General features: G+C 54.5%; 1 protein-coding gene across 1 annotated transcript in view; it reads right to left on the bottom strand.

Moving 5' to 3' along the window:
• Positions 1-854: 854 nt before the first annotated feature.
• The window catches only part of COL11A2 (collagen type XI alpha 2 chain), a 35934-nt gene continuing 8981 nt past the window's right edge, over positions 855-27807 (bottom strand). Inside the window, 51 exon segments of the mRNA XM_070735654.1 lie at positions 855-1563; positions 1862-2104; positions 3000-3065; positions 3605-3717; positions 4357-4645; positions 7563-7616; positions 7721-7756; positions 7836-7889; positions 7972-8079; positions 8192-8245; positions 8345-8398; positions 8655-8762; positions 9220-9273; positions 9606-9659; positions 9806-9859; positions 9947-10000; positions 10368-10475; positions 10760-10813; positions 11805-11858; positions 11950-12003; positions 12115-12168; positions 12247-12354; positions 12590-12643; positions 12751-12804; positions 12892-12999; positions 13146-13253; positions 13782-13835; positions 14742-14831; positions 15047-15154; positions 15253-15306; positions 18289-18342; positions 18428-18481; positions 18735-18779; positions 19233-19286; positions 19486-19530; positions 20025-20078; positions 20242-20295; positions 20378-20485; positions 20592-20645; positions 21257-21301; positions 21601-21654; positions 24499-24543; positions 25322-25375; positions 25470-25514; positions 26091-26144; positions 26671-26715; positions 26809-26862; positions 27009-27053; positions 27310-27363; positions 27495-27548; positions 27753-27806. Of these exon segments, the coding sequence (XP_070591755.1) occupies positions 1417-1563; positions 1862-2104; positions 3000-3065; positions 3605-3717; positions 4357-4645; positions 7563-7616; positions 7721-7756; positions 7836-7889; positions 7972-8079; positions 8192-8245; positions 8345-8398; positions 8655-8762; positions 9220-9273; positions 9606-9659; positions 9806-9859; positions 9947-10000; positions 10368-10475; positions 10760-10813; positions 11805-11858; positions 11950-12003; positions 12115-12168; positions 12247-12354; positions 12590-12643; positions 12751-12804; positions 12892-12999; positions 13146-13253; positions 13782-13835; positions 14742-14831; positions 15047-15154; positions 15253-15306; positions 18289-18342; positions 18428-18481; positions 18735-18779; positions 19233-19286; positions 19486-19530; positions 20025-20078; positions 20242-20295; positions 20378-20485; positions 20592-20645; positions 21257-21301; positions 21601-21654; positions 24499-24543; positions 25322-25375; positions 25470-25514; positions 26091-26144; positions 26671-26715; positions 26809-26862; positions 27009-27053; positions 27310-27363; positions 27495-27548; positions 27753-27806 (3729 nt within the window). The 3' untranslated portion in view covers positions 855-1416.

Raw genomic sequence — 27807 nt, 5'->3', positions numbered from 1 at the left:
CAGAGAGGTTTTGAAAAGGCCCTCAATGCAACAGGCAGTCGGAACTCCCCACCACAAGATGTGATGATGAAGATGGCCTCCTTTTGACGGCTTTGTCTCCCACATCAGCTGTGGTTCGACAGTAACGCAAAAACTGCTTCTGAAAGAAGGATATTGATGGCGTCTCTGAAATGGACCCACAACCTCCTTCCCTGGAGGCCCACTTGCAAACACACAACTGGCAGGGAGGAAGGATGCCATATTGGCTCAGGAAGGCGGTTTGCACGTACACAAACACACATGTGGTGCGTTCCTTGGCCACTTTAAAATTGTGGACTTCAATCCCCAGCACATCCTTTTGTTTTTGGTACATTCCAAAGCAGGGGAGTCCAAGCTTGGCCACTTTAAGACTGGTGGACTTCAACTCCCAGAATTCTCCAGCCAGCAAGGCACAGCACAGCTAGCAAGGGAATTCTGGGAGTTGAAAGTCCACAACTCTTAAAGTGGCTATGGGTGGGCCCCTCAATTAGTGGGACTTATCTGGGTGGGCAGGAAAATGCAGGGCCTGCAGGAATGATCTCTATACAACCCACAAGTGGTGGTGGTGGGCGTACCAGGCATTAAGGGACCCTCCCTTTAAAGCAGGGAAGAAGTGGGGGACACCCCACCCCAAATCAGCAAAATACAAAGTCATCTCCATGTCCACTCACAACTCTTTTCCAACTCAGTCGCTGGCTGTTCGGACAGTCAGCTGACCAATCGAAAATTCAATATAAATTTCCCGCACCCAGAAGTGAGATCTCAGTCCCCCCCCCGCACACGTACACATCCATTTTCAAGATTACAAATTTGCAGCAAAGGGAAAAAAATGTTCTTTTTAATATTGATTCCATTAAATAATATAATATAATTTATTCTTCTTTGTATAAAAACAAAACAAAATATACGGTTTCCTCTTTCTTTTCTGGACTTTTTTCTTCTTACCAATTTTGTATGGGGATAAAGAGGGGTGGGGTGGGAGAGGAAGAAGAGAGAAATGGCTGGGGGGGGTCCTTCCTTGGGGGCACCAAATTCAAGGGGGGAGAGAGAGGAGGGTGAAGTTGCCCTCAGTGGGGCTCAGGAGGGGTTTAGTGGGGCGGCATCCATTGCTGGCTAGGGAGTCTGCTTTTTGGGGGAAAGACTGAAGCAGGAAGCGGTCCATCGGTGGGGGGGGGGGTCAGAGAGCCCTGTGGGGGATTTGGTAGGGAGGGGGGTGTCAGTAGCATGACTGAGGAGTCCCCAGGAGGGGGTGGGTTGTCCTTCCGCCCCATAGATATTCCAGTTGCTTGGCCTCTGGCTGACCCAAAGCCCCACCCCAAACCCCCATGGTCTCTGCTGTTCAGTGGGCACCAGGAAGGTAGTCGCCCCCCTCCTGCCGGCTGCGCTGGGGTCTCCGCTCTAGCCAAGGAAGCAGGCGGCCCCCACCTCAAAGCCGAAACTCTGCCCGGGCTCCCCAAAGTCCATCAGACGCACATCCAGCAGAGGCAGGTGCTCCACTTGGGGGGTGTTGACCTCCAGGAGTGTCTCGCCGGATGCTTTACGCGCCTGGGGGAGGGCGGAAGGAAGAGATGGGTCACCGCTGGTGGTGGGCCACTGCCCCCTCCCCCAATAGAAGCCCGTAGCCCTGCTTTCCACCAACCGTCCATCGGTCAGGAAGGCGGGAACTGGGAATGTCGTATCACCAGCACCCGATAGTGGGAGAGATGGAGGCATCTGAGAACCATCCAGGTGACGAGGTAAGTGCAAGGCCTTCCGTCCTTCCTTCTCTGAGTAGGGGTCCTGTCCTCTTCCCCCCCATCCTTGTGGTTGTTCCCCCCCCCCAAGTCCCCTCCCAGGTGCTCACCGCACATCCATCCACCAGGGCCTTGACGTAGGGGCTGTTGTCGTAGCTCAGGTCCTCCTCGTTGGCCCCCCGGAAGCGCAGGGCCTTCTGGTAGCCCTCCAACGTGGGGGACCCAGAGCTGTGCCAGGCGACCGAGTGCCGGCAGTGATAGGTGAAGTTCTGACGGGCAGAGGTGCTCAGCAGGCGCAGGAAGGAGAGCTGCACTACGCCCAGCGGCCGTCCATCCGCGTCCACGTAGGAAAACTGCGGGAGGAGGAGGGGAAAATGAAGATCTGAGGGGGGTGGGGTGACCACTCTCAAGCAGAGGACGCTGGACCCTAAGCGGGAGGGTAGGTTGGATGGCCTTGAGGGGATTCTGTCGCTCCTCCAGAAGGGGCTCCCCCTCCCCACTTCACCGAGCAGATCCCCTTGCACAGCAAGCCCCCTTGCACTGGGGGAAACCATTTTTACTGTGTTGGTGCCCCTATCCAGAATCAACCAAATGGGTGGCATTCACACAACTTTGGTCAATTTTCCCACCACCACCAACACACACACACACACACACACACACAGAGGGTCACCTCACCCAGGCTTGGCAAGTTTCCCGAAGGTCCCTCCAGGTCCCTCAGAATGAAATTTGGGGTGTTGCGTGAACACAGCACAAGGATTGAGCCACTGAGTGGCCACCATGGTTGGCATTTTGTTACAAAAGGAGGATTTCCCGGTAAGGGCCCCTGTTCCTCGCCCTCCCCCCAGAGCTCCCCACCCCACAAGTAAGAGTTTTCCCCCATCACAAGCTTTGTGATCCGACACTGCTCCAGCCTAGGAATCGTGGCTGCCCCCTGAGATCGGAGCCCTCTTTCCTCCGTGTTTTTCCAACACCTTTCAGAAGGAGCGCGGGAAAGGGGGCCTCCCCCCCTGGGTGAAATCCAGCAGGTTCCGGAGAACCAGTAGCAGAAATGTTGAGTAGTTCGGAGGACCGGCAAATACCGCCTGTTTGGTGGCCCCAGAGTGGGGAGGGAATGGAGATTTTGCAAAATCCTTCCCCCGCCACGCCCACAGAACTGGTAGGGAAAAATGTTGAGTGTGACCCCTGGGGCCTCCCTTCCGAAGAGACCCTCTGCCAGCCCCTCCACCCTCCAGCCAGGCTACTCACCCGATGGCCCTTCTGGAACTGGCTGAACCACCTTGGGGGCTTCTCCTCCCATGCGGCCACCGGCACCTGCGAACGGAGGGAGGGGCGGGGTGTCAGGAAATTGGGGGTCTTTCTTGAGCCAGGAGGGCCGAAGCAAGCTGTGCCCTCATCCCCACCACCATGCACGGCTTGGTTTTTCTGACCCACGGGAAAAGAGCAGCGAGGCCCTGTTGTGGCTGGCCCCAAAAGCAAATTCTGCCCCTTGGCTTTCTGTAGACGTCCATTCTCTCACCCCAGAGGAAAATGCTACTAAAATGTTACTAAAATATTAAAATTACGTGCTTAAATCTTGTCCAATCTGTGTGCGTGGACCTATTTCTTGGGGCGCTCATCTCTGGGCCAGAACAGGTGCTCCCCCCACCACAGGAGCCAGTCCAACATTGTCCGGGTGCCACCTTCCCTATTTCAGGACCTACCCTCCTTTTCATAAACAGCCTACCCCCCCTCAAGTGGCAGAAATGTGAACATCATTTCTTTCAGCATTCACTTGGGGGGGGCAACAGGCTCCCCAAGAACCCCCAATGGGGGCCAGCCCTCCCCCCTGTTGCCCAAGGCCTCCTCCTCACCTCTCGAGACTCCCAGCTGGGAAAGACACAGGTCTCTCCCCCCGCCGTGAAGTTGCAGTAGACCTTGAAAGAATCGCGGGAACAGCCCTGGTTGGGGTCAATCCAGTAGTCACCTGGGGAGAGAGAGAATCCGGTGGGGGAGGGTCCTCCCACGTTCCAGCGTATTGCAAACTACCCCCCAAAAAAAGACAGGGCCCCATTTGACATGAAGGTGGTTTGGTGTGTATATATTCCCCCAGGATTTAACGTTTGGCTTCCAAAGGTTCCCCAAAGGGCTTGCAAGGAGAACCCTGGGGAAGGGGGGAGTCTACGCACAGGGGAGGGGGGCAAATAAAGATGGGGGGTTGCCCCCCTCCTCTGTATGGGTGTAGTCCATACTCAAGCATCTTCTGGGTTTGACGCAGGTACAACAGAGTCCACAAGACTTGCCCCCCTTTAGCAAGCGGGTTATTATTATTATTATTATTATTATTATTATTATTATTATTATTATTATTATTATTTAGATTTGTATGCCGCCCCTTTCCGTGGACTTGGGGCAGCTCACAACACAATAAAACAATTCATAAAACCATTCCTGGGTTGCATCTCCCCAGGACAGAAGCCCCATGGGTCACAGGCGGGAGGGCCAGGGTATCACCCTGGGGGGAGGCAAGTAGGCCTCTTTTCCAAAAGACACTAGACAGCGGCTTGTCCGAAAGCGGGGGGGGCTTCCTCCCACCTCCATTATTCCGTTCCACCGTTCCACCCACCATCGGGCAGCTCAGGCTGGCTCAGCTGGAGGTCCTGGCAGGTGCGGGCAGGGCTGTCCTGGGTGCCCAGCGGCTTCCGCATCCCCTCGATCTCCTGGCGGAGAGACTCCAGGGTGCCATAGATCTCTTCCACGTGCCGGGAGGACGGCTGCCCCGCTGCTCCGTCGGCCACCATCTCCTTCTTCTCCTCCTCCTCCTCCTCCTCCAGTAGCTGGCTGCCGTCCACCGAGCGCCGGCTCTTCTTGTGGCGCTGTATGGGCAGTGGCTGGATGGCCTCACCTGGCGGACCCTGCCGAAGAGGTTACGCCCATTCACACAATGCCCAGGGTGCCCGTGAGGTTTGGCCCTATTTGGGGCACCTCAAGGAGGCTGGACAATGCAGCGATCTTACAATATCACAAGTTGAACACTTGCCAAGTCTCTAGGACTGTGTGATGCACACCCCAGATCCAACTACGGTGGCCTTTGGCAAGTGACCGATTGTGATTTTGTCAATGTTTATTGTTTTCAAATGTTGGCTGAGGTCTTTTGGCACAGCGCCCAGTGTGCCAATTACCTCTGGGACCACCACCTGTCCTAGTTTATGCCAGAGTCATTGTAGTTCGATTTTAAGATCCTGATATCGGCTAAGTTTTTCTTGTTGTTTTTCATCAATTCAACTATTACCTGGTATGGCGACATCAATGATCCACACTACTACTGCTACTACTACTACTACTACTATTATTATTATTATTATTATTATTATTATTATTATTATTATTATTATTATTATTATGTTGTTGTTGTTGTTGTTGTTGTTGTTTGTTGTTGTTACCATCATCATCACCATTATCAAAATCATCGTTAGCACTCTGTCCATAACGGTTGGGTTGGCAATATATAAACAATATGTATTATAACTGAGCTATGTCTGTTTAGCTGAAGTGTTGCAGGCTGCCACAAGAGGGAGCTAGAGTTCATAGCTTATTTCTCTGAGCCACCCTTTCTGTTTACATAGAAACATAGAAGTCTGATGGCAGAAAAAGACCTCATGGTCCATCTAGTCTGCCCTTGTACTATTTTCTGTATTTTATCTTAGGATGGATCTATGTTTATCCCAGGCATGTTTAAATTCAGTTACTGTGGATTTATCTACCACGTCTGCTGGAAGTTTGTTCCAAGGATCTACTACTCTTTCAGTGAAATAATATTTTCTCATGTTGCTTTTGATCTTTCCTCCAACTAACCTCAGGTTGTGTCCCCTTGTTCTTGTGTTCACTTTCCTATTAAAAACACTTCCCTCCTGAACCCTATTTAACCCTTTAACATATTTAAATGTTCCGATCATGTCCCCCCTTTTCCTTCTGTCCTCCAGACTATACAGATGGAGTTCATTAAGTCTTTCCTGATACGTTTTATGCTTAAGACCTTCCACCATTCTTGTAGCCCATCTTTGGACCCCTTCAATTTTGTCAATATCTTTTTGTAGGTGAGGTCTCCAGAACTGAACACAGTACAGTGTTCCCTCGATTTTCGCGGGTTCAAACTTCGCGGAAAGTCTATACCACGGTTTTTCAAAAATATTAATTAAAAAATACTTTGCGGGTTTTTTCCCTATACAGTGATCCCTCTATTATCGCGAGGGTTCCGTTCCAAGACCCCTCGCGAAAATCGATTTTTCGCGATGTAGGGTTGCGGAAGTAAAAACACCATCTGCGCATGCGTGCCCTTTTTTCTATGGCCGCGCATGCGTAGATGGTGGAGTTTGCGTTGCCCGCCGCCCACACAAAGGGGAAACCCCGATTCGGCTCCTCGCTGCTGCTGCGCTACCGAGCAGATCAGCTGCTGGGCGGCCGAAGGAACCTTCCCTGGGTCTTCCCCCTCTTGCTGGCGGGCGGGCGAGCGGCGGGCATCAGCGAGGAGCCGGGGTTTCCCCTTTGCGTGGGCGGCCGGGAAGACCCAGGTTGGGGGTTCGGGGGGGTGCTGGGAAGCCCCCCAGGCCGGCTGCGACCTTTTAAAACAGCCGCGCCGCTTCCCAGCTGACTCCCGAAGCAAACCCGGAAGTGGTTTTTTTTTAAATTAATATTTTTTTAAAAATCGCGATATAGCGTTTCGCGAAGATCGGGATCGCGAAACTCGAGGGATCACTGTACCACAGTTTTTCCCACCCGATGACATCATATGTCATCACCAAACTTTCGTACGCCTTTAATAAATATTTTTTTAAAAAAACTTTAATAAATAAACATGGTGAGTAATAATCTGAATGGTTGCTAAGGGAATGGGAAATTGCAATTTAGGGGTTTAAAGTGTTAAGGGAAGGCTTGTGATACTGTTCATAGCCAAAAATAGTGTATTTACTTCCGCATCTCTACTTCGCGGAAATTCAACTTTCGCGGGCGGTCTCGGAACGCATCCCCCGCGAAAAGCGAGGGAACACAGTATTCCAAATGTGGTCTCACCAACGCTCTATATAGTGGGATCACAATCTCCCTCTTCCTGCTTGTTATACCTCTAGCTATGCAGCCAAGCATCCTACTTGCTTTTCCTACTGCCCGACCACACTGCTCACCCATTTTGAGACTGTCAGAAATCACTACCCCTAAATCCTTCTCTTCTGAAGTTTTTGCTAACACAGAACTGCCAATGCAATACTCAGATTGATGATTCCTTTTCCCCAAGTGCATTATTTTACATTTGGAAACATTTGGTTTCTCTTTGGCTACTCACTGTTAGATTTGCTCTGCATTTTCTCTGCAATCTCTCTGTATTGTAGTTAAATATTGTAGCTAAAGTGTGTTTTGGCTGGATACCTTTGTTTACTGATTATGACAAAGACTTCTGGTAAGAAAGACTATGGACTTGGCAATATTTGGATTGTTATTCTAACTCTTATGTGTATGACTGAACTGTTTATATGTTGTTTCTCAAAGTAAACTTTAACTCAAGATAATTCAACTCTATGTGTGGCTGAGTAGTTATTCACAACTAATCTCAATCTAAACGTTTCTGTGTGTGCATAACCTTGGTAAACCAGGATTACGCATACACTAACAATCTTCATCATCATCATTGCTACTTTAATAGTTTAATTCAATTCAATTCAATTGTAGGAAACTTTTAAAGGCAAATGTAGAAAAAACTGGGGCTAAAAATGAAGAACTGCACCCCCGTCCTCTGCCAAGGGGAAACCGAGGCAGGACGGAGTGAGTCTGGAGTCTTACCGGCTTCCCAGGGGGGCCAGGAACGCCTCGCGGTCCTTTGGGACCGGATTCACCCTAGAATCAAATTGCCAAGAGGTTAGTCCTCAAGGAGAGACTTTCCCCCATTTTCTTTCTCCCCCAACCCCCCAACCTCTATGGGGCAGGGCTGCGTTGCTCACCGTGGCTCCTTTGGCGCCCTGAGGACCGGGAGGACCCTGAAAGAGAAGGAGAGAGTTGGGGTCCCTGTCTGGGAGGCGTAGGAGGACTCGGGGGTGGGGGTCAGGCGCTACTCACAGGAAGTCCAGGAGGCCCCACAGGGCCAAGAGGGCCGGTCGGTCCCGGGATGCCCTGAAGGGAGAGAGCAAGGGGGCATTAAGAGGGTCCTTGCCCCTCAATCCCTCTCCCAAGCCCCCCTTCCCCCAGCACTTACAGTCTCTCCTTTAAGTCCCCCTCTCCCCGAGGGCCCGAGAGGGCCCTGGTCCCCTTTGTCTCCCTGCTCTCCAGCTGGTCCAATCAAGCCGATGAGTCCCGGGTGGCCCTGGGGAGAGACGTAGGGGTGGTCAGCAGGTGGGGGGCTCCCTCCCCGGCCACAGAAGGCCACTCACCCAGGGCGAGCAGCAAACCTAGCTCGCCTGGCCTCCTCCTCCTACCTTCTCTCCTTTGGGGCCGGTCTCGCCCTTCAAGCCTGGCAGTCCAGGGGGGCCCTGTGGGAAGAAGTGCCCCAAATAAGCTTAAGCACCTTCTGTGGCTGATAGCCCCCCCCCCCATTTGATATCCCCTTCCAAACAAAGGTGACTACTCACTGTAGGTCCTGGAGGCCCAGCCTGTCCTGTGGCCCCTGGTTTGCCTGTGGCCCCCTGGAAGAGACCAAAGACCGAGATGTGAATGTGAGCCCCCTCCTTCAGCGAGGGCCCCCCCACGTCTCCCTTTCTCGTCAGAAATGGGGGTCCCGGTTGCCCCCTAAGAACTCTGGCACCCCCACCCTCCCTCCAAGGGTCCGTGATTCTAAAAGGGGCTCCGTTTCGGTTCCCCAACCCTCCCAGCATTCCCACCCCCAGCATGAGCCAGACAGGGCCCCCCTCCAAGCAACGAGGCAGCTCCTCCCCCTCTTACCACGGATCCAGGGACACCTCTCAAGCCCTCCATGCCCGGCTTTCCAGGGGTCCCCTGAGGTCCCACGGCTCCGGTTTTCCCAGGGGGGCCGAGAGCTCCCGATTCTCCCTGGAGAGTTAGGGTAGAATAATGGTCAGATGGAGGGAAGAAAGCGCCCAGGGGAGGGGGCTTAGCTCAGCTTCTTCCAGCTTTGCATGGAGTTGGACTGGATGACCTCTAAGGTCCCTCCACACTGCAATAGCCGACTCAGGATGGAGTCCCCTTCAGTCCCCTCGGAGCACCAGCTGAGAGGTCCAGCACAGCCTCGGTAGGCCCCCTCCCCAATTCTGGGGCCCCAAGAGGAGGACTGGAGTCTCCTGCCCCATTGCTGCAATTGAGACCCCCATCCTCCCTGGTCTCCTCCCTGCCCCCTTCGTTTTCTGCCTGGAAAAGGCCCTCCAAGGGGGATTAAAGGGCCCTTGGTGGGGAATCTGAAGCTTTAGTTGACATCTGGAGGGTCCATCCCAGCCCCACTCCTTCTATGGGGCATGGTGACCTCCCCCCACCCAGAGGAAGCTCCACTTACCTTCTTGCCCTTCACCCCCTCTCGTCCCTCGGGGCCGGGGGCTCCAGCAGGGCCCTGCAGAGAGGAGAAAGAAGATGGGGTCGACTGGGTTGGGGGTCTTTACCCCGTGGAAAGGTGGTGCTAGGCGGAAACAGGGGCTGGTGCAGTCCAGGTCCCTCCCTCAAAAGGGAGGGGGCTTTTCTTAGCCCCCTACAGTTAAAGGAGTGGGGGGGAGGACACTGTGCTTAGACCCCAGAGAAGAAGAGTCTGGATTTTGGGGGTTGTCTTATGCTGGGGGCCTTAGATGGGCCCTGGCTGCCTTTGTCCCAGGACTCCCAATCCCAGGCCCCCGTGTGTGTGTGTGGGGCATCTCCTGCCCTCCCCAATGAAGTAGACCCCCAACTTACCCTCTTCCCGAGTGGCCCAGGGGGACCAGCCTCACCCGACGGCCCCGGAGACCCCTGAAAAGGAAGGGAGGAGGGGGTTAAGGACCCACATGGGAGCTTTGGGGGCACAAGCAGGAGGCCACAGGGGGAGGGGTTGTGTAACGGAAAGTCATGAGGCAGACGCCGCAGTGGGCTTCAACCCCCCACCCCCAAACGCTCACCCCCTCTCCAGGTTCGCCGTTTTCTCCTTGATCGCCTTTGGCTCCGTCTTGGCCCTGTGGGTAGAGACACATGGGACTGATGGTCTTTGGCCTTAGGCTTGGAGGGGGAGGGCCCAGCCAAGAGGGAAGGGTCATACTCACCCGGGGCCCGATTCCTCCAGGGGGTCCGGGGTCTCCAGGAAAGCCAACCGGTCCCTGAGCCCCACAGAAAAGTCAAAGGTCACCAGAGACCGGCTGCCCATTTGTCCCACCCACCCACCCAGAGATAAATATTGAATTCAGCACTTTTTATATCTTCATCTGACCTTTAGATGCCCCCTCCTCCAAAAGACCTACAGGATTTTTTGACCCCATGGACAAAACAGCCCACAACGTCGGCTTTATTCACCAATAAAATGGCTACACTGACTTTCCCTAACCCTAAACTACAAATCCCATCTTTAACCTGGTTCTGGGATTACTGGGATTTGTAGTCTACAGGAGTCCAGTGAGGAAGGCAGCCTCTCCCAACCCCAGACTGCCCCCCTTCATCTGACCCTCTCATTTCTGCAGTTTCCCTTACCGGGTTCCCCTTGGGCCCATCGTCCCCGACAGGACCTCTCCCTCCGGGGGGTCCAGCCACACCGGCGCTTCCGGCTTCCCCTTTCTCTCCTTGCTCACCCCGTGGACCCTGAGGAGAGAGGGGCGGCTATTAGAGTCGAGGGGCTGACACAGAGCCTCCAAATGCAGGGGAAGTCTACCCCTGAGCATGCTGGAAGTGGAAGGCCCCTCTTAAGCCTTCGACTGGGGGGAGGGAGGCAGCCAGGCCAGGGGCTGATGTGCAGGAGGGTGCACGAAGCCTGTTCCACGCGGGGCCGGGGCCAGGGAGTTGTGCTCTGGCGCCCAGGGGCAGGAGGAGGGGACGAGGGGCACAGCAGGGACAGCGACACAATCTCGGGGGCAGAAGAGACAAACCTTTGGGCCGGCCTCTCCAGGGACTCCGGGTCCACCCTGCTCTCCTGATTCGCCCTGGAGTGGGAGAAGGGAGGTTAGTGGATCAGGCCCCCATCTGGCCTCCCGACCCTCCAAAGTCCCATGTGGGGCGGCTGGTTGTGGACATCGGTTTCAGTAGTGGGTTCCTGCTGCTGTGGCTAATTGCGTGTATCTCTGCGGCTCTGGCGCACGAATGCGGGTTCGGGGGCAATTTTGCTTCCTGCACCTGTTCACACGGGGACGCACATGCATGCGTGTTTTGGTGAGTTTTTTCACTTCTGCGCATGCTGCTGTGAAAAATAACTAACTGAAACACGTGCGCATGTGTAACCCAAGATTTTGCCACCTGCTCAGGTACAAGAAGCCAAATTGTGCCCGAACACGCATTCGTGCGCCAGAGCTGCAGAGATATTTGCAATTATCTGTACCAACTGATCTGTTTGGTTCCCTGACACGGCGATCCCAACAATGCGCTTGATACAACTAAGAAAAGCCGTCTCGGGCCCTGAAGCGGCCCTAACAGGATGGCAGGAACTGTTCCTGCTCCAGTTGGGGATGATGGGTGCGATGGTCCTGCCCGGCTGTACATGCAAAGCTTGTGAGAACTGATCCATCTAAGACGGCGGTCTACAAACCTTTCGGCTTTGCAAACCAGTGGGGTGGCCGAGGGGATGGTTCCACGCGAGTGGGAGATGAGTGTCCACATGCATAGCTCCACTAGTGTGAGTGGCAAGTATCACACACAAATGGAGCAGTGTGTGTGTGCTTGCAAGCCCGCCTATTGCGCACACAAATAGAACTGTGCAGGCCAAATGCTTCTGTGGCCTGGGTCTGAGTAGGCTGCGGCCCCTGGATTGGGGACCCCCGGTTTAAGAGGTCTAAGAGGCTCTCCTCAGGAGAGCAGAGAGATTCACAAGGACCATGGCGAAGATCCACCCCTGATGTGGGATCCTCCCAAGGAGCTTGGAAATGCCCCCTGAAATTCCATGCACTGCCCTCTGCCAAGTATCCCCCAGGGCCCACTTACCTTTTGTCCCGCCGGTCCTTCGTTTCCAATCCCCCCTGTGGGGCCTTGCGGGCCCTGTGGAGAAAAAGAGATGCAACCGGGCTCAGCCCTGGGAATCCACTGAGGAAAGTAACCGAGTGGAGAAGAGGGTGGGAGATACACTCACACTAGCTCCGGAGGGCCCAGCTGGACCTCGTGGACCTGGGGGTCCTGGGGGTCCCTGCAAGAAAATATCGATGAGCGTCCACACATCTTGCTTCTCGACAACCCAAGGCTGGGTCGGAACAACATGGGGGGAGGGATTCTCCTTGAGGAAGGCGGTGGCACTTACCAGGGGGCCCCCGTCGCCGGTCTCCCCCTTCTCGCCAGACGGTCCGGGCAGCCCCTGTAAAGAAAGACCATGTCAGCGGCGTCCGGCTCAACGGCAGGTGTCAGGATGGGATTCAACACGGCCATTGGTTACCTGCAAGCCAATTGGTCCTGGCGCCCCATTCAATCCCCGGATGCCGTCGTCCCCCTTTGGCCCAAAATGGCCCTGGGAGCCCCTCGCTCCAGGCTCACCATCCGCACCCTGCAGGCAGCGTAGAAAGAGGCAGTGGGGGAGCTGGTACCCAAAGGAGAGCCCAACCCAGATCTCCTTGCCCCCCTCCTCCCACCCGTCTCAAGTGGGGAGGGTCTCCCCAGAGGCCAAGGGCCCCCTCTCTTGCCTTACTCCAGAGTCGCCCAAGGGAGGGTGCCCAGAGGTGCAACCGTGGGACCCACAGGAAAATGAAGTGTGCCATCCGTGGAACCCCACAGATACTTACCGCAGCACCCGGTTGCCCAAGAGAACCGAGTGGACCTGGGGGCCCCGGGGGACCCTGCAGGAGGAAGAGGAGCATATCAGCTGGGCAACAGGCAGAGGCACAGCCGCAGACCCCCAGCTCCCTCTGCCCCACTACGATTCCACCGCAGGACCTCAGCTTACCTGCTCGCCTTTGCCTCCTTTGGGGCCTTTGCGACCTGCGTCCCCCACTTCTCCCTGCAGAGGAAAGGAGGGCTGAGTCCAGGGACAGGAGGGGGGCAGGATGGGGATGTATCCACCCAGGTCAACTCACCAGCCACTCACCTTATCACCATCCTCGCCCGGGGCCCCATGTGGTCCTGCAGGGCCAGGCAGCCCAATGGGGCCCTGGGCACCGTCACGGCCAGCAGGGCCAAGGGGCCCTTTTTCACCCTGGGGGAGAAGAGAGAAATTGAGAGTGAGAGGATGGATGACCCCTTCCTCCTCACCCCTTGACCCTCCTAAACCTCAGCTCCTTGGTGTCCCCTCACTGTCTCACCACCCACCACCATAACCACAAGGCATCTGCCTCTACTCACAGGGATGCCCTTCTCTCCAGCGGGTCCATGTGGCCCCTGGGGGCCGGGTCTGCCTGGGGGCCCAACGGGGCCTCCTGATCCTGCGGGACCCTTCTCTCCGGGAGATCCCTGGAAGGAAAGAGAAAGTGGTGGTCAGACCCAGTCTGGGAACGACAGGCACAAACAGAGAGGCTGGAGCCTCCATTGCTGACCCTGCCTCTAAAGCCCATCCTCCCCAGCCAGAGAGATGGCGGGGATCAAAGGCCTGGGTATCTTCTGCAGCAGGGTGGGGTTTAAGGCAGGGAGGGGGGTCCTCCTCCTTATTTTCTTTGGGCTTAGGCTGGATCCCTCCCTCCCTTTCTCCTTCCCACCACAGCCCCCTGGTCTTGGGGGAGAGGGGAGTGCACTGGGGGGGGGGTGTCTGTCAAGGAAGCTGCCCGAAGCAGGATCCAGAAGGATCTGGAGATTTCGATTTCTGATTGTGTCATGGACGTCAAATCATAATGACATGCCAAACTCTCTAACTTGCCCAAAGGAGGCAAATAATGGCTTCGTCCTGACAGGCGGCCCCCCTTTTCAGGACGGATCATAATCCCGTGAGAGTGACCTGCCTGCCAGATCACTGACTGATCGAAAGGGAGGGGCTGAAATACTCACCGCTGGTCCTGGGGGGCCGGCAGGTCCCTCGTTGCCTTTCAGTCCAGAAGCCCCCTACTCAGAGAAAACAAGGCTGAGTTGCCCACCTTCCCTCCATGGTGTTCCCCCAGATGAAGAATTGGGTGGACTAAAATTTCCCCAAGGCCTCAAGGAAGGAAGGGAGGGAGGGAGGGAGGGAAGAGGAACGAAGGAACAAAGGAACAAAGGAACAAAGGAACGAAAGAGAAGGAAGGAACGAAGGAATGAAGGAACAAAGGAACGAAAGAGAAGGAACGAAGGAAGAAGGAACGAAGGAACAAAAGAGAAGGAAGGAAGGAAGGAACAAAGGAATGAAAGAGAAGGAAGGAAGGAAGGAAGGAAGGAAGGAAAGAAGGAACAAAGGAATGAAAGAGAAGGAAGGAAGGAACAAACAAACGAACGAACGAAAGAGAAGGGAGGAAGGAAGGAATGAAGGAAGGAACAAAGGAATGAAAGAGAAGGAAGGAACGAAGGAATGAAGGAATGAAAGAGAAGGAAGGAAGGAACAAAGGAACAAAAGAGAAGGAAGGAACGAAGGAATGAAGGAACAAAGGAACGAAAGAGAAGGAAGGAAGGAACGAAGGAACAAAAGAGAAGGAAGGAAGGAAGGAACAAAGGAATGAAAGAGAAGGAAGGAAGGAACGAACAAATGAACGAACGAACGAAAGAGAAGGGAGGAAGGAAGGAAGGAAGGAACAAAGTAATGAAAGAGAAGGAAGGAAGGAATGAAAGAGAAGGAAGGAAGGAACAAAGGAACAAAAGAGAAGGAAGGGAGGGAGGGAGGGAGGAAGGAAGGAACAAAGGAACAAAAGAGAAGGAAGGGAGGGAGGGAGGGAGGGAGGGAGGGAGGAAGGAAGGAAGGAAGGAAGCCTCTGTGGAGACTTCCTATTCCTGTTCCCTCCCCAAGTGGAACTCCCCTCGAGTAGGGGGCCAGGTACGTACAGCCGAGCCAGGGAGGCCTCTCTCTCCGGGGAATCCCCGCAGACCTGGGGGTCCGTCCTTCCCAGGGCCTCCAGTGGTTCCTGGGTCACCCTGAAAGATATACGAAATGTCATAATGCCTCTGCACTGGGCCCCATAGCAGAGGTCGAGGGCAGCCCCACCACCCCAGCTGATTCTCTGCCCAGCCAAAGGGGCCTGGCGGATGAGGGACAGAGGAGGGGGACATGGCTGCCCTGGGGACCTTCCTCCGTAGGGGCCACAGGGTGGCGAGGTGGACGAAGGGGTGGGTGTGAGGGGGAGACTTACCTTCGTCCCTTCCTTCCCAGAGGGCCCTGGCAGGCCTTGTTCTCCTGGAGGCCCCGGGGGCCCTGAGTGGCCCCTCTCGCCCATCTGGCCAGTTTCCCCTGCAGACCCCTGTCAAAAAAAGCAGCAGGGATGCAGAGCATCTGAAGGGCTACTGGCAGCCCCCTCCCCTCCCTCTTACCCTCCCCCTTTCCGGAAGCATCCCTTACCTGTGGCCCCATGATGCCGGGGCCCCCTGGGGACCCAACCTTGCCTTGCAGCCCCTGGAAGACAGAAGAAGAGAGGGTGGCAGGGAGGGGCTTGGGGGGGCAGCGAAACCCCCTCCCCTTCGAACTGGACCCAACCATGCCTGAGCCTCTTAACCCAAGCCTAGCTGGGAAAGGGCGGAATCCACACCCGGAACCTTCTCTTTCCTGCTAGTCCCCAAAGCCAGGAGCAGGTCGGCGAGGGGGCAGGGCTTATGGGGAAGAAGCGGCCCCTTGACCATGTGCCGAGTGCAGTGAAGAATTCTGGCTACAGACCTCTGGCTAGAAATGCATTTGATTCATTGGCTTGAAAGTGGCCTGCTTCCTTACTTCCTCCCTTCTCCCCAAAACCAACCCTGCCATGTGGACTTTGTTCCATCTGACGGGTCAATTATTAGAAAGCAAACCCACAAACTGGAACCACGGATCGAAGCGAAGGGGGAGATACAGTGGTACCTCAAGATACGAACCCCTCGTCTTACGAACAACTCGTGATATGAACCTGGGGTTCAGCAAAATTTTGCCTCTTCTTACGAACTTTTTTCGAGTTACGAACCGGCGTTCGGAGACTGCTGGGAAGCCGTGCGGCTGTTTTAAAAGGTGACAGCCGGGCGGCGGGGCTTCCCAGAAGCCTCCCGAACGCCGGTTCGTAACTCGAACAAAGTTCGTAAGAAGAGGCAAAATTTTGCTGAACCCCGGGTTCGGTTCGGGAGGTTGCTGGGAAGCCCCCCAGGCCGGCTGCAACCTTTTAAAACACCCACGCCGCTTCGCAGCTGTCTCCCGAAGCCGAACGCGGAAGTTCGGCTTTAGCGTTCGGCTTCAGGAAACAGCTGCGAAGCGGCGCGGGTGTTTTAAAAGGTCGCAGCCGGCCTGGGGGGCTTCCCAGCACCCCCACCGAACTCCGAACCCGGAAGTTCGGCAAAAGTTCGGGGTTCGGGGGGGTGCTGGCAAGCCCCCCAGGCCGGCTGCGACCTTTTAAAAGAGCCGCGCCGCTTCCCATCTGTCTCCTGAAGCCGAACGGCAAAGCCGAACTTCCGCGTTCGGCTTCAGGAGACAGCTGCGAAGCGGCGCGGGTGTTTTAAAAGGTCGCAGCCGGCCTGGGGTGCTGGGAAGCCCCCCAGGCCGGCTGTCGCCTTTTAAAACAGCCGGAAAGCCGTTTTTTTGCGGGGGTTTTTTTGGTTGCACGGATTAATTGACTTTACATTGTTTCCTATGGGAAACAATGTTTCGTCTTACGAACCTTTCGTCTTACGAACCTCCTCCTTGCACCAATTAAGTTCGTATCATGAGGTATTACTGTATTTTAGAAACATAGAAACATAGAAGACTGACGGCAGAAAAAGACCTCATGGTCCATCTCGTCTGCCCTTATACTATTTCCTGTGTTTTATCTTAGGATGGATATATGTTTATCCCAGGCATGTTTAAATTCAGTTATTGTAGATTTATCTACCACGTCTGCTGGAAGTTTGTTCCAAGGATCTACTACTCTTTCAGTCAAATAATATTTTCTCATGTTGCTTTTGATCTTACCCCCAACTAACTTCAGATTGTGTCCCCTTGTTCTTGTGTTCACTTTCCTATTAAAAACACTTCCCTCCTGGACCTTATTTAACCCTTTGACATATTTAAATGTTTCGATCATGTCCCCCCCTTTTCCTTCTGTCCTCCAGACTATACAGATTGAGTTCATGAAGCCTTTCCTGATACGTTTTATGCCTAAGACCTTCCACCATTCTTGTAGCCCGTCTTTGGACCCCTTCAATTTTGTCAATATCTTTTTGTAGGTGAGGTCTCCAGAACTGAACACAGTATTCCAAATGTGGTCTCACCAGTGCTCTATATAGCGGGATCATAATCTCCCTCTTCCTGCTTGTTATACCTCTAGCTATGCAGCCAAGCATCCTACTTGCTTTCCCTACCGCCTGACCACACTGCTCACCATTTTGAGACTGTCAGGAATCACTACCCCTAAATCCTTCTCTTCTGAAGTATTTGCTAACACAGAACTGCCAATGCAATACTCAGATTGAGGATTCCTTTTCCCCAAGTGCATTATTTTACATTTGGAAACATTAAACTGCAGTTTCCATTGCTTTGACCATTTATCTAGTAAAGCTAAATCATTTACCATATTACAGACCCCTCCAGGAATATCAACCCTATTGCACACTTTAGAGTCATGGGCAAATAGGCAAACCTTCCCTACCAAACCTTCCCCTTTTACAAAGTTTTTCAAGAAACCATTCAAGTCTAAAGCATTTTCAAGCTGACTATAGAGTGTAGACAAGGAACAGGCCCAACTGAAAACATAAATCTTCCCTAATTAGCGACGTCCGGTTTTCTTTTTACTTCACTCACTGTTCGGAGCTAAAAGACATTCAAGTGGAGCGTTGCTGGCCACGCCTCTTCTCCCAGCAGCCTCTTCTATATATACTGCCAGGGTCCCATAGAGATATTCAATGCCTAAACCTCCATCTATAGAGATATTCATGCCTGCCTCTCATTCTTCGGACCCTAGCATCTAATATAGGGTCCTCAACATCTCCCTCATCCTCTGACTCCAACACAGCCCTAGCTGGAGGTGGTTCTACAGTCTCTGGTGGTTCCCCAGCCTCCAATTCTGCTTCACTCTCACTCTCAGATTCAGATGGTCTGCGATGCCAGTATCCCGCCACCTCCTGGTCCTCGAAATCCGCGACCAGCTGAGCCGGATCTGGACCACTCACAAAAGACTTGAGCTCAAAACCAATTCTAAATAAAAACCTCCAGGAAAGCCCAGTTATTCTGTTAATAATAATAATAATAATAATAATTATTATTATTATTATTATTATTATTATTAGTATAATAATAATAATTATTATTATTATTATTAATTAGATTTGTATGCTGCCCCTCTCCGATTTATCTGTTCTGATTCAGAGCTTAATCCATCAAGTGGATCTGAGGGTTGGGGGACCCTCGCAAGGCAGGGCCACGAACTGGACCATTGCTCACCACTTCTCCACGCTGTCCTGGGTGGCCCGGCATCCCGTCCTTCCCGGGGGGGCCCTGTGGACAAAGAAAGGGGGCAGCGTCAGTATTTGGGGAGGGGAGGGGTGTGGGGAAGAGGAAGGGAAGGGGCTTTGTGACTCACCAGGGGCCCTTTTGGTCCGGGGAATCCGTTTGGCCCCTGAGTCCCCGGTTGGCCCTGCAGAAAGAGGAGGAGAGGTTACAGGTTGTGCCAGGGTCCAAACTGGAACTCGGCACCTCCAGCAGTCGTGGCTTGGAAAGGATGATGGTCTTTGGGGCTCTTGAACCTGCTTGGCTTCTTCCCCAATCGGCCAGAAGCCGGAAGACCCCCATGGTGGACCATTCATCCTTACGCCAGGTGGGATAACCTGCCACCCTGCCAGATGTTCAGTCGCTGGACCCAGCCGGCCAAATCAGGGGCCTCAGCTTACCCGTTCGCCTGGGGGCCCCGGGGGCCCTTCACCAGCAGAGGTGCCCTAGAGGGAGAAGAGAGAGGGGTCAGGCCATAGGACACGCCTGCTGGACGCCCTGCGCTTCTCTGCATCGGCATAATGGACAACCACCCAGGACGTTTTGTGCACCGACGCTCAAATGTGTGAAAAGTGTCCCTCTCGTTGCACGCAGGCTGAGTTGTGAGAAGGCAGCCGACGTGGGTGTGTTGCCAGGAAGAAAACGCCCAGTTGTGCGTGGGAAAATCCAGACATCGCAGCTTCCGTACACCGAGAACGGTTGGTGTGTAAACGTGCCAGTTTATCACGCACAAACGCACAAGCGGTATGTGCCACCAGCTTCCTTTTTCACGTGTCAAAAAAAATCTATTGGCTTTCCCCTCCCTCCCTCCTTCTCTCCCTCCCTCCTTCTCTCCCTCCCTCCTTCTCTCCCTCCCTCCTTCTCTCCGCCTCCGAATCTCCCATCACCGTCAGGCTCACCTTGGCTCCGAACTTCCCAGTGGCTCCTCGTGGGCCCCGCTGTCCTCTGGGGCCCTGACAGAGAGAGGGGGGAATGGGTCCATATGGGGGCCACAGCACTGCGTCCCACCCCACCCCCCTTTCAGAACCCCCAGCGGGCAGCAAACAGCGCCAGATCGTCCACCCTTCATTCGCACGCCAGAAGGGAAAGAGGCAGGGGAGGTGGGAGAATCCCCTGCCAGACCCCTCCCCAAAACTCATCCCTGTCACTCACGGAGGGTCCTCGTTCGCCTCGTGGTCCCATTTTCCCAGAAAGGCCCTGTAATGAGGGGGGAGGAGCAAAGTCCGGTCTAAGAAGCAGCCCCCGCCCCACAACACCCGCCCCCATCCTGCCCCTGTGGCCCAGAAATCCCGGGAGGGGCTATTCTGGGGGGGGGATGACAAACTGAACCCCGACTCCGTCAACACGAAGACTTCCTCCCTGATCCCCAGCAAGGGCCCTGGGCTGTCCTGCATCGGAAGGACTCTGAGCACGTGCCGAGTTCTTAGGGGAAGTGTCCAAGAGAGACGATGCAGGGGCCAAACAGCCCCAGGGGTGTTTCGACTTTTGTGAAAGGATTCAACACAAACACACACCCAGCTGGAGTTGCAACGTGCAACAGCCAACTACTAGGCCGAACGAAGGTGATACGGGAGAAGCTGGCAGCCCTTTGGGTGGGGGGCTCGGCCCTTCCTCTCGGATCCCTTGAGGGTCCTTCCAGGCCTCCGAGTGACCCCAGGAGGCCCCCCCCAAAAGGAAGGGGCACCACTTACCCGAAGCCCCTTCTCCCCACTCGACCCAGGAAATCCGGGGAAACCTTGTGAACCCTGGGTGGGAAAGGGGAAAGGGGGGGTCAGAGAGGAAGGGGGTGCCTTGGAGGGGGCAGCCCCTCTCCAGCTCACTCGGCTGCTTCGACCCCCAATGGGGAGCCCCAGATTTCTCCCCCCTAGTTTCTTCCCCCACCCAGGGGCCGGGGACCCTCTCACTCACCTTGAGGCCTTGTCGTCCGGGGTATCCGGGGAGGCCCGGCACCCCAAGTTTGCCCTGCCAGAAGGGGAAGAAAGTGGGTCAGCAGAGGCGGGGGAGGTCCAACTCCGAAACCCCCTCCCCGTCCCGTTACACCCACCTTCTCGCCAGAGAGTCCAGAAGGGCCGAGATCTCCCGGAGGGCCCGTCCGCCCCTTGGCGCCCTCGGCTCCGTCTTCCCCACGGGAACCTGGGACCCCCAACTCACCCTGCGGAGAGAGAAGGAAGAGGGTCATCCAAGGGGCCGAGTTGGCTAGCTCCGACCCCCCCCTCTGACCCCCCCACCTCACACACACACCCCATGGGAGAACTTACCCTGTCACCTTTCGTCCCCCCGTCTCCCTTGATGCCTGTGAAGCCTTCTTCACCCTACAGGAAGGAAAGAAGGGGGGCAGGGAAAGGAAAATGTGGGGCCCCAAAACAGCCGAACCAGGACCCCCAAACCTCAACTTGTTAGCTCAGAGGCAGAACTGCACAGCGGAAGGAAAGGGGGCCCATCAAGGGGATTCCCAGAAGGGTCAATTCACAGCAAAAGGGGCGGGATGAAGAAACAGGACACCCCACATCAAAGCATCCGGACCCCAAAAGCTCTGCCTCCTCTGAGATTGAGGGGGCACCCAAAAGGGGGCCGGGTGTGCAAAAGAGGGGAGGCCCTTCCAGAGCCCCCGAGTGTCATCATGAAGCCCATAAGCCACAAGTGCAGGAAAAAGAGAGTCTGGGGCGTGGGAGGGTGGGATGGATGACCTCAAGCAGCCCTGGCTGAGACATGGGAGCCGGTCAGTTATTCCCTTGTGGAGGAGGGGGCTGTAATGCAGCCACCGGGGATCAGACCCACCCAAAGGAGGGAAACCACTAGGGAATGCTGGGCCTGACTCCTCCCTCCCTGCCCGGACCACCTCGCAGGGCTGTCGTGGGGACTCAAGGGAGGAGGGCCTGGCCTGGGGGATGTGGGGTGGAGGGGGGCAAAGGGGGGCTCTCACCTTTTCGCCCTTTTGTCCTTTCAAGCCACGGACGCCGTCGGTGCCCTGAGGGGAAACACGGACTCAGCAACATGGGTCGGACTACAAGCCCCATGCTTCCCAGCAGCAGCCCCAGGACAAGGGAGAAATGGCGCACCTGATGTGCAGGGAGGGGGCCCTTTTCCGGACTGGGGGGAGCAAGGTGGGCTCCTGAGACCCCTTCGGCCCCTTGTGCCCCCTTCTCCCTCTGGAACCCTCCCTGCTCCCAGCCCCACCCTCCCCAATTTTGAGGAGCGCAGCCCCTCCCCAAGGATGAGGAAAGCCCCCCACTGCCCTCCACCATATGCCCCCCCATGCACACTCACCTTCCCTCCACGAGGACCCGGGTAGCCCACCAGGCCTTGGGGGCCAGGGGGGCCCTGCAAGAGAGGAGGGAGAGCCAGGATCAGGCCCCACACCACAAACTCACTTCCCCCCCTCCAAGAATCATACGTCGAAGCCCCCCCTCCCAATAAGCAGAAACGTTGCCTTGTCCTGCCTGGACCTAATGTGTGTATGTGTTTGTATGTTTGTTGCAGGTCTGCCCCCTGCTGGAGAATCGAGGAAGTGGATGGCTGCTTCACGCTCCTCCCCCTGGTGGCTGAGAGGAGAACTGCACCTCCAAAAGACACACACCCCACACCCCACATTCCCGGGAAAAAAGCCCAACTGAATAAAGGTGTGGGACCCCTAAAATCCTTTCTGCCCCATTTCGCGGGGCTTTCTCAGCTCCCCCCTCCTCACCAGTTATAGGGTCCGGGCTGTCAAACTGTTGAGACGGGCAGCTACAGAATTCAATCCATCAATCAAAAATGAATAATTTTTGAATCCCAAAAACAATTGCATGAGTCCCAGTGACCGGTCAGGTCCCACAGCGTCGGCCTTCTCCAGGTCCCGTCAACTAGGCAATGTCACTTGGCAGGGCCTTGGGGAAGAGCCTTCTCTGTGGGGGCCCCCCCGGCCCTCTGGAATCAGGTCCCTCCTGAGATTTGCATTGCTCCCCCTTCACCTTCCGCAAGAATCTCAAGACCCCTCTATGCCGCCAGTCTTGGGGCCATTAGATTCTTGACCCCTGGCCGATGAATGCGTTGAGGGTAAGTTGATCGAATGGGAATGATTGACTTTTTAATGGTTTCCTGGGTGTTTTAGATTATAAATTTAAGTCAATTGGATTTAGGACATTGTATATTGTTCCGTTATATGTTGCCATGTCTCAAAGCAACATGAGAAAATATTATTTTACTGAAAGAGTAGTAGATCCTTGGAACAAACTTCCAGCAGACGTGGTAGATAAATCCACAGTCACTGAATTTAAACCTGCCTGGGATAAACATAGATCCATTGTAAGATAAAACACGGGAAATAGTATAAGGGCGGACTAGATGGACCAGGAGGTCTTTTTCTGCCGTCAAATCTTCTATGTTTCTATGTAAGCTGTCCCGAACCCTTGGAGAGCGGCGGCATAAAAGTCCAATTAATAAATAATAAAGAAATAAACATTAATAAAGAAATAAAATAAAGAAGGTTCTGGGTGTTATAAAACTTGGAACACTTTTTATGAGCGGTGAGAAACAAGGAAAAAATAAAATTGAGATACATACATATGAAGCAGATGTAAAATAAAAAGGGAAAACTCATATAGGCAATTAATTCTTGGAGATGAATAATGAACGATTTGATGTACAGTGGTACCTCAAGATACGAACCCCTCGTCTTACGAACAACTCGTGATACGAACCTGGGGTTCAGAAAAATTTTGCCTCTTCTTACGAACTTTTTTCGAGTTACGAACCGGCGTTCGGAGACTGCTGGGAAGCCACGCGGCTGTTTTAAAAGGTAACAGCTGGGCGGCGGGGCTTCCCAGAAGCCTCCCGAATGCCGGTTCGTAACTCGAACAAAGTTCGTAAGAAGAGGCAAAATTTTTCTGAACCCCGGGTTCGGTTCGGGAGGTTGCTGGGAAGCCCCCCAGCCCGTCTGTCACCTTTTAAAACAGCCGCGCCGCTTCCCAGCTGTCTCCCGAAGCCGAACGCGGAAGTTCGGCTTTGCCGTTCGGCTTCAGGAGACAGATGGGAAGCGGCGCGGCTGTTTTAAAAGGTCGCAGCCGGCCTGGGGGGATTCCCAGCACCCCCCGAACCCCGAACCCGGGTTCGGGAGGGTGCTGGGAAGCCCCCCAGGCCGGCTGTCACTTTTTAAAACAGCCGCGCGGCTTCCCAACAGTTGCCGAAAGCCGTTTTTTTGCGGGGGTTTTTTGGTTGCACGGATTAATAGACTTTACATTGTTTCCTATGGGAAACAATGTTTCGTCTTACGAACCTTTCGTCTTACGAACCTCCTCCTTGCACCAATTAAGTTCGTATCATGAGGTATTACTGTATATGAAATGTGTTATTATACCTTTGATTGATCATAGGCAGTTGAAAGCATAACAATTTTTTTATTTCTTATATTACCGTACGTATTAGCCGTTGAATCAATTAACTATTTGTTGCATTTCATGGACAGGTATAAACTGATCAAATAATAATGATAATAATGATAATGATAATGATGATGATGATGATGATAATGATAATAAAAATAAAAATAATGATAATGATAATAATAATAATAATAATAATAATAATAATAATAATAATAATAATTTATTAGATTTGTATGGCGGCCCTCTCCGAAGACTCCAGGTGATGAACTTTTTTTTTCTTTTTCTGTTTTCTGTTTCTTGTCTTTCTTTTCTTCCCTATATTGTATGTTTTCAATGTTATTTACATTTTGTTTTGTTTTTAATCCAAACATTTCAATTAAAAATATTTTTTTTTTAAAAAAGAAATAAATATTAATTCGATTTGTATTTGTATCATATTATTCCTTTATATGTTATGAGCTGCCCCGAGTCCTCGGAGTGGGGCGGCACACAAATCCAATAAATAAATAAATAAGTAATAAAGGATGAAAAAAAAGAAGAATGTGGCTCTTACGGTGTTTTTAAATGCTCCCGGGTGGGGAGACCCCTCCCCTGACACCCACCCCCAACCCGTCCATCCTCTCCTGAAGCTTCCATAAGACCTAAGACCCCTCCCAGGCAGCCAGGGAGCCCCCCTTGTCATGCCCCCATGGGGGTCTCCAAGGCCCCCCGAGGGCGTTTTGTAGAGGCCCAGCCAGGGAAGGCGGGTGCCACCAGCAGAGGCCGTGCCAACCCAGGGTAACCGCCACGCCCGTCCACTCACCGGGTGGCCTTTGGTGCCCGGAAGTCCTTCTTTGCCAGGGTGGCCCTGCAGGGAGAGGAGGGTGGAGGGAGGGGGTTGGTTAGAGGGCCCCGAAAATCCTGGGGAGGCCCCACCACGGAGGGAGTCAGCCACACACCCAAGGGGGGCCTTGGGGTCTGAATGTCCAAATAGGCCCAGGGATAGAGGAAGCTGCTCTGCCCCATGGCAGCCCTTTTGCTTCTTCCCCTGCCCCCCACAGTCTGGGGCAGAGGGTCAGGAGGGTCAGATGGCAGGTAGAATAGGATAGAGAATAGGACAGAGGATAGAGAATATAGAATATAGAATATAGAATGGAATGGAAGAGTACAGTAGAGTGGAGTGGAGTGGAATGGAATAGAACAGAACAGAACAGAATAGAACAGAATATGGAATGGAATGGAGTAGAATAGAGTAGAGTAGAATAGAGTAGCATAATAATAATAATAATAATAATAATAATAATAATAATAATAACAACAACAACAACAACAATAACAATAACAACAACAACAACATAACATAAAATAACAAACATAAAACATAACAAACATAAAACATAAAACATAACATAACATAAAAGAGAATGTACCTAATTCTTTATTGGCCAAGGGATTTGGTGAAATACAGGCAGACTAGTATAGATCTATAGGTCCCAGGAGGAGATGGTGAGCTGACAGAGAGAACTAAATAGCATTTTTAGCTCTCATCAGCTAGCCACATCCTTCTGGGATCCGAACCTGGGCCGCTTGCCTTGTGAGGCAGTGCCTTTAACCTCTAGGCCGCTGGGGGAGGGGGGGTCACTCACCGGGGGTCCATCCGAGCCGGGCATCCCAGGAAGGCCGGGTTTCCCTTGGGGTCCCTGCAAGAGACGAGGGGGGGAGGAGAAGACCCTGTTGGATCCAGAAGGGGCTCTGGGGATAGCGACCCCCCCTGCCCACCGGGCCCCCTCTCACCTTTTCCCCGGGGCCCCCCATGGCGCCTTGCGGTCCTGGCAAACCCTGGAAGCAGAGAAGGGGGGAAATGGGGGGGCGTTGAGAGGCATCCCATAGTCCAAGCCCCTCCTGCTCCCTCCCTCCACCCCCATACACAGAGGCCTGGAGTTTTTGGGGTCCCCGAGTGGCTTCGGATCATAAACCGAGGATGAACTAGAAACAAACCGTGAATCAGGGCTAGGGGTTAAGGTAGTCTTCCCTACCTCGCAGGGCTGTTGTTGGGGAGGGGGAGTGGAGGGGAACCTAGCAAACCAGCCCCTCCCCCTCCAGACAGCACTCTGCCCTCCCTGTCTGCCAGGCAAGTGGGAGAAGGGGGGGTCAGGTATTATACAGAGCTAACAAAGCCCCCCCCTGTGTGGGGGTTTTGGGTGGGTGGAGGGGGGAATGACACCTCCTTCCCTCCAGAGTCTTCTGACCGCTGCCCTGGAGGGATTCCGGCCAAGGACAGGGCTGTCTTAATCCTCCGCAGAACCTCCAGAGTCCAAAGCAGTCTACCTCAAGGAGCTGGGAAGCCGCAAGCGGTAGAGGTCCCAGTGACCCCACCCCAACCCCCAAGTCTTTCTCCACTCCTCTTGGGCTTACCTGAGTCCCCGGTGTGCCCTGATGGCCGGGGGGTCCTGGTTCCCCTTGCGGACCCTGGGACAGACAAACAGAGAGGGGGGGCTGTGGTCAGATCAAGCCCAGGGGAAGGGAGGGAGGGGGGAGGCTTCTTGGATTTCCCCAGCAGCCTAAACGAAGTGGCTTCTCGGGTCTGTTTGGATCTCCTGGTGGTGTCCCTTCCAGGAACCGATTCCGTTTCCAACTTCCCTAATCGGTCCCTTAAGAGGTCACTGGAGAACATCCACCCCCAACCCCTTCTTGGCCAGAACTCTACTCCTCCGCCTGAGACCCTCCACAAGCCACTCCTGGACTGCAGCTCCCATCATCCCTGGCGGCCACTCAAAGGACTACAACTTCCCTTGCAACACCGGTGCCGATAAGGCCACCAAACCGCCCCAAACGGACCCGGCCCGAGCGTCTCCGGCTGCCTCTCCCTCTGAGAAGCGGCTCCCTCCGACCTCTGACCCCCCTGAGGCCGGCGGGGAAGGCGCTCTGTCCAAGCCTGCCCCCAACCCACAGCTGCTACTTTCGCCTTCAGCCGGCCGGCCCTCCGTCCACTTACCAAGCCTCCTTTCGGTCCATGGGGCCCGTCCACGCCACGCACCCCCTGCCGAGGGAAAGACAGTGGGGTCAGCTGAAGGGCCAGAGGAAGCCCTGAGAGGGGGGGTGTCCAGGGGTGTCCCTCCTCCCCAGCACTTACCTGTGGGCCCGGGATGCCTGGGGGTCCCTTGGGTCCAAGCAACCCTCTCGGTCCCTGCAAAGCAAAGGGGGGACTAACCATTACCCCTCCTACTCATGGCCCCTGGGGAACCAAGGAACCCAGATGGTGGGGGGACATGAGTGAGGGTCTTTAGCTGCCCCCACCACCCCCGCCTTCCAAACAGGAGGGATACTACGCACCGGTTCTCCGGGGAGGCCCCGAGGCCCAATCTCTCCATCGTCTCCCTGAAAATGGGGAGGGGGAAAGGGAAGAATGTCTGCAAGGGGGGGCAAATCGGCTTCCGTTTTTATCTCCGACCCCCCCTCCCGTTTCTGAAAGACTCCGGCAGAAATCTCTCTCACCCCCAAGACCTCTCCTGGGTCCGTATGCAACCTCAAGTTGCTAGTCCTCACAGTGGGGAGTGTCTTCTTTAGCGGGATGCCTGTGCTTTCTCCCCACCCCCACCACCCCCACCCCTCTTCCTGCCCTCGTGGGCCTTACCCTCTCGCCATCTTCACCTGGGGGTCCAGCGATGCCCTGCGCACCAGGCTCCCCCTGCCGAGGACGGAAGCGGCAAAAATGAAGGGCCCACCGAGAGTGGTGGCCCCTCAGGGCGACCCTGGCAATGTGTCCTCCCCCAAAACCCTCGCACTCCCAATCCTTCCTCCCACACACACCGCACTCACCCGGTATCCTTTGTCCCCCGGGAGTCCCGGCAACCCGTCGAAACCCCGGTCACCCTGCAGGAGGAGAGCGTGAGAAGAGGGTGGTGGTGGCAGATGTAGAGTTCAGAGGCCCTCAAGGGAAACCCCCCCCCCCCCACAGAGGATAGAGTGGGAAGGGGCCTTGCGGGTCCTCTAGTCCAACCCCGTCTCCGTACAGAGGGTGAGGACTGGGAGAGCCGGGTTTGAGTCCTCCCCCCCTTGTGGAAAGAGGGTCCTTACCTTGCGGCCAAACTCCCCCGGCATCCCCCGTGCACCGTCTGCGCCAGCCCTGCCC

This window comes from Erythrolamprus reginae, chromosome 2 (assembly GCF_031021105.1).
Source record: "Erythrolamprus reginae isolate rEryReg1 chromosome 2, rEryReg1.hap1, whole genome shotgun sequence".
Taxonomy (NCBI): Eukaryota; Metazoa; Chordata; class Lepidosauria; order Squamata; family Dipsadidae; genus Erythrolamprus; species Erythrolamprus reginae.
Note: the sequence above shows the minus strand (reverse complement) of the source record. Positions and strands in the feature narration are given on the sequence as shown.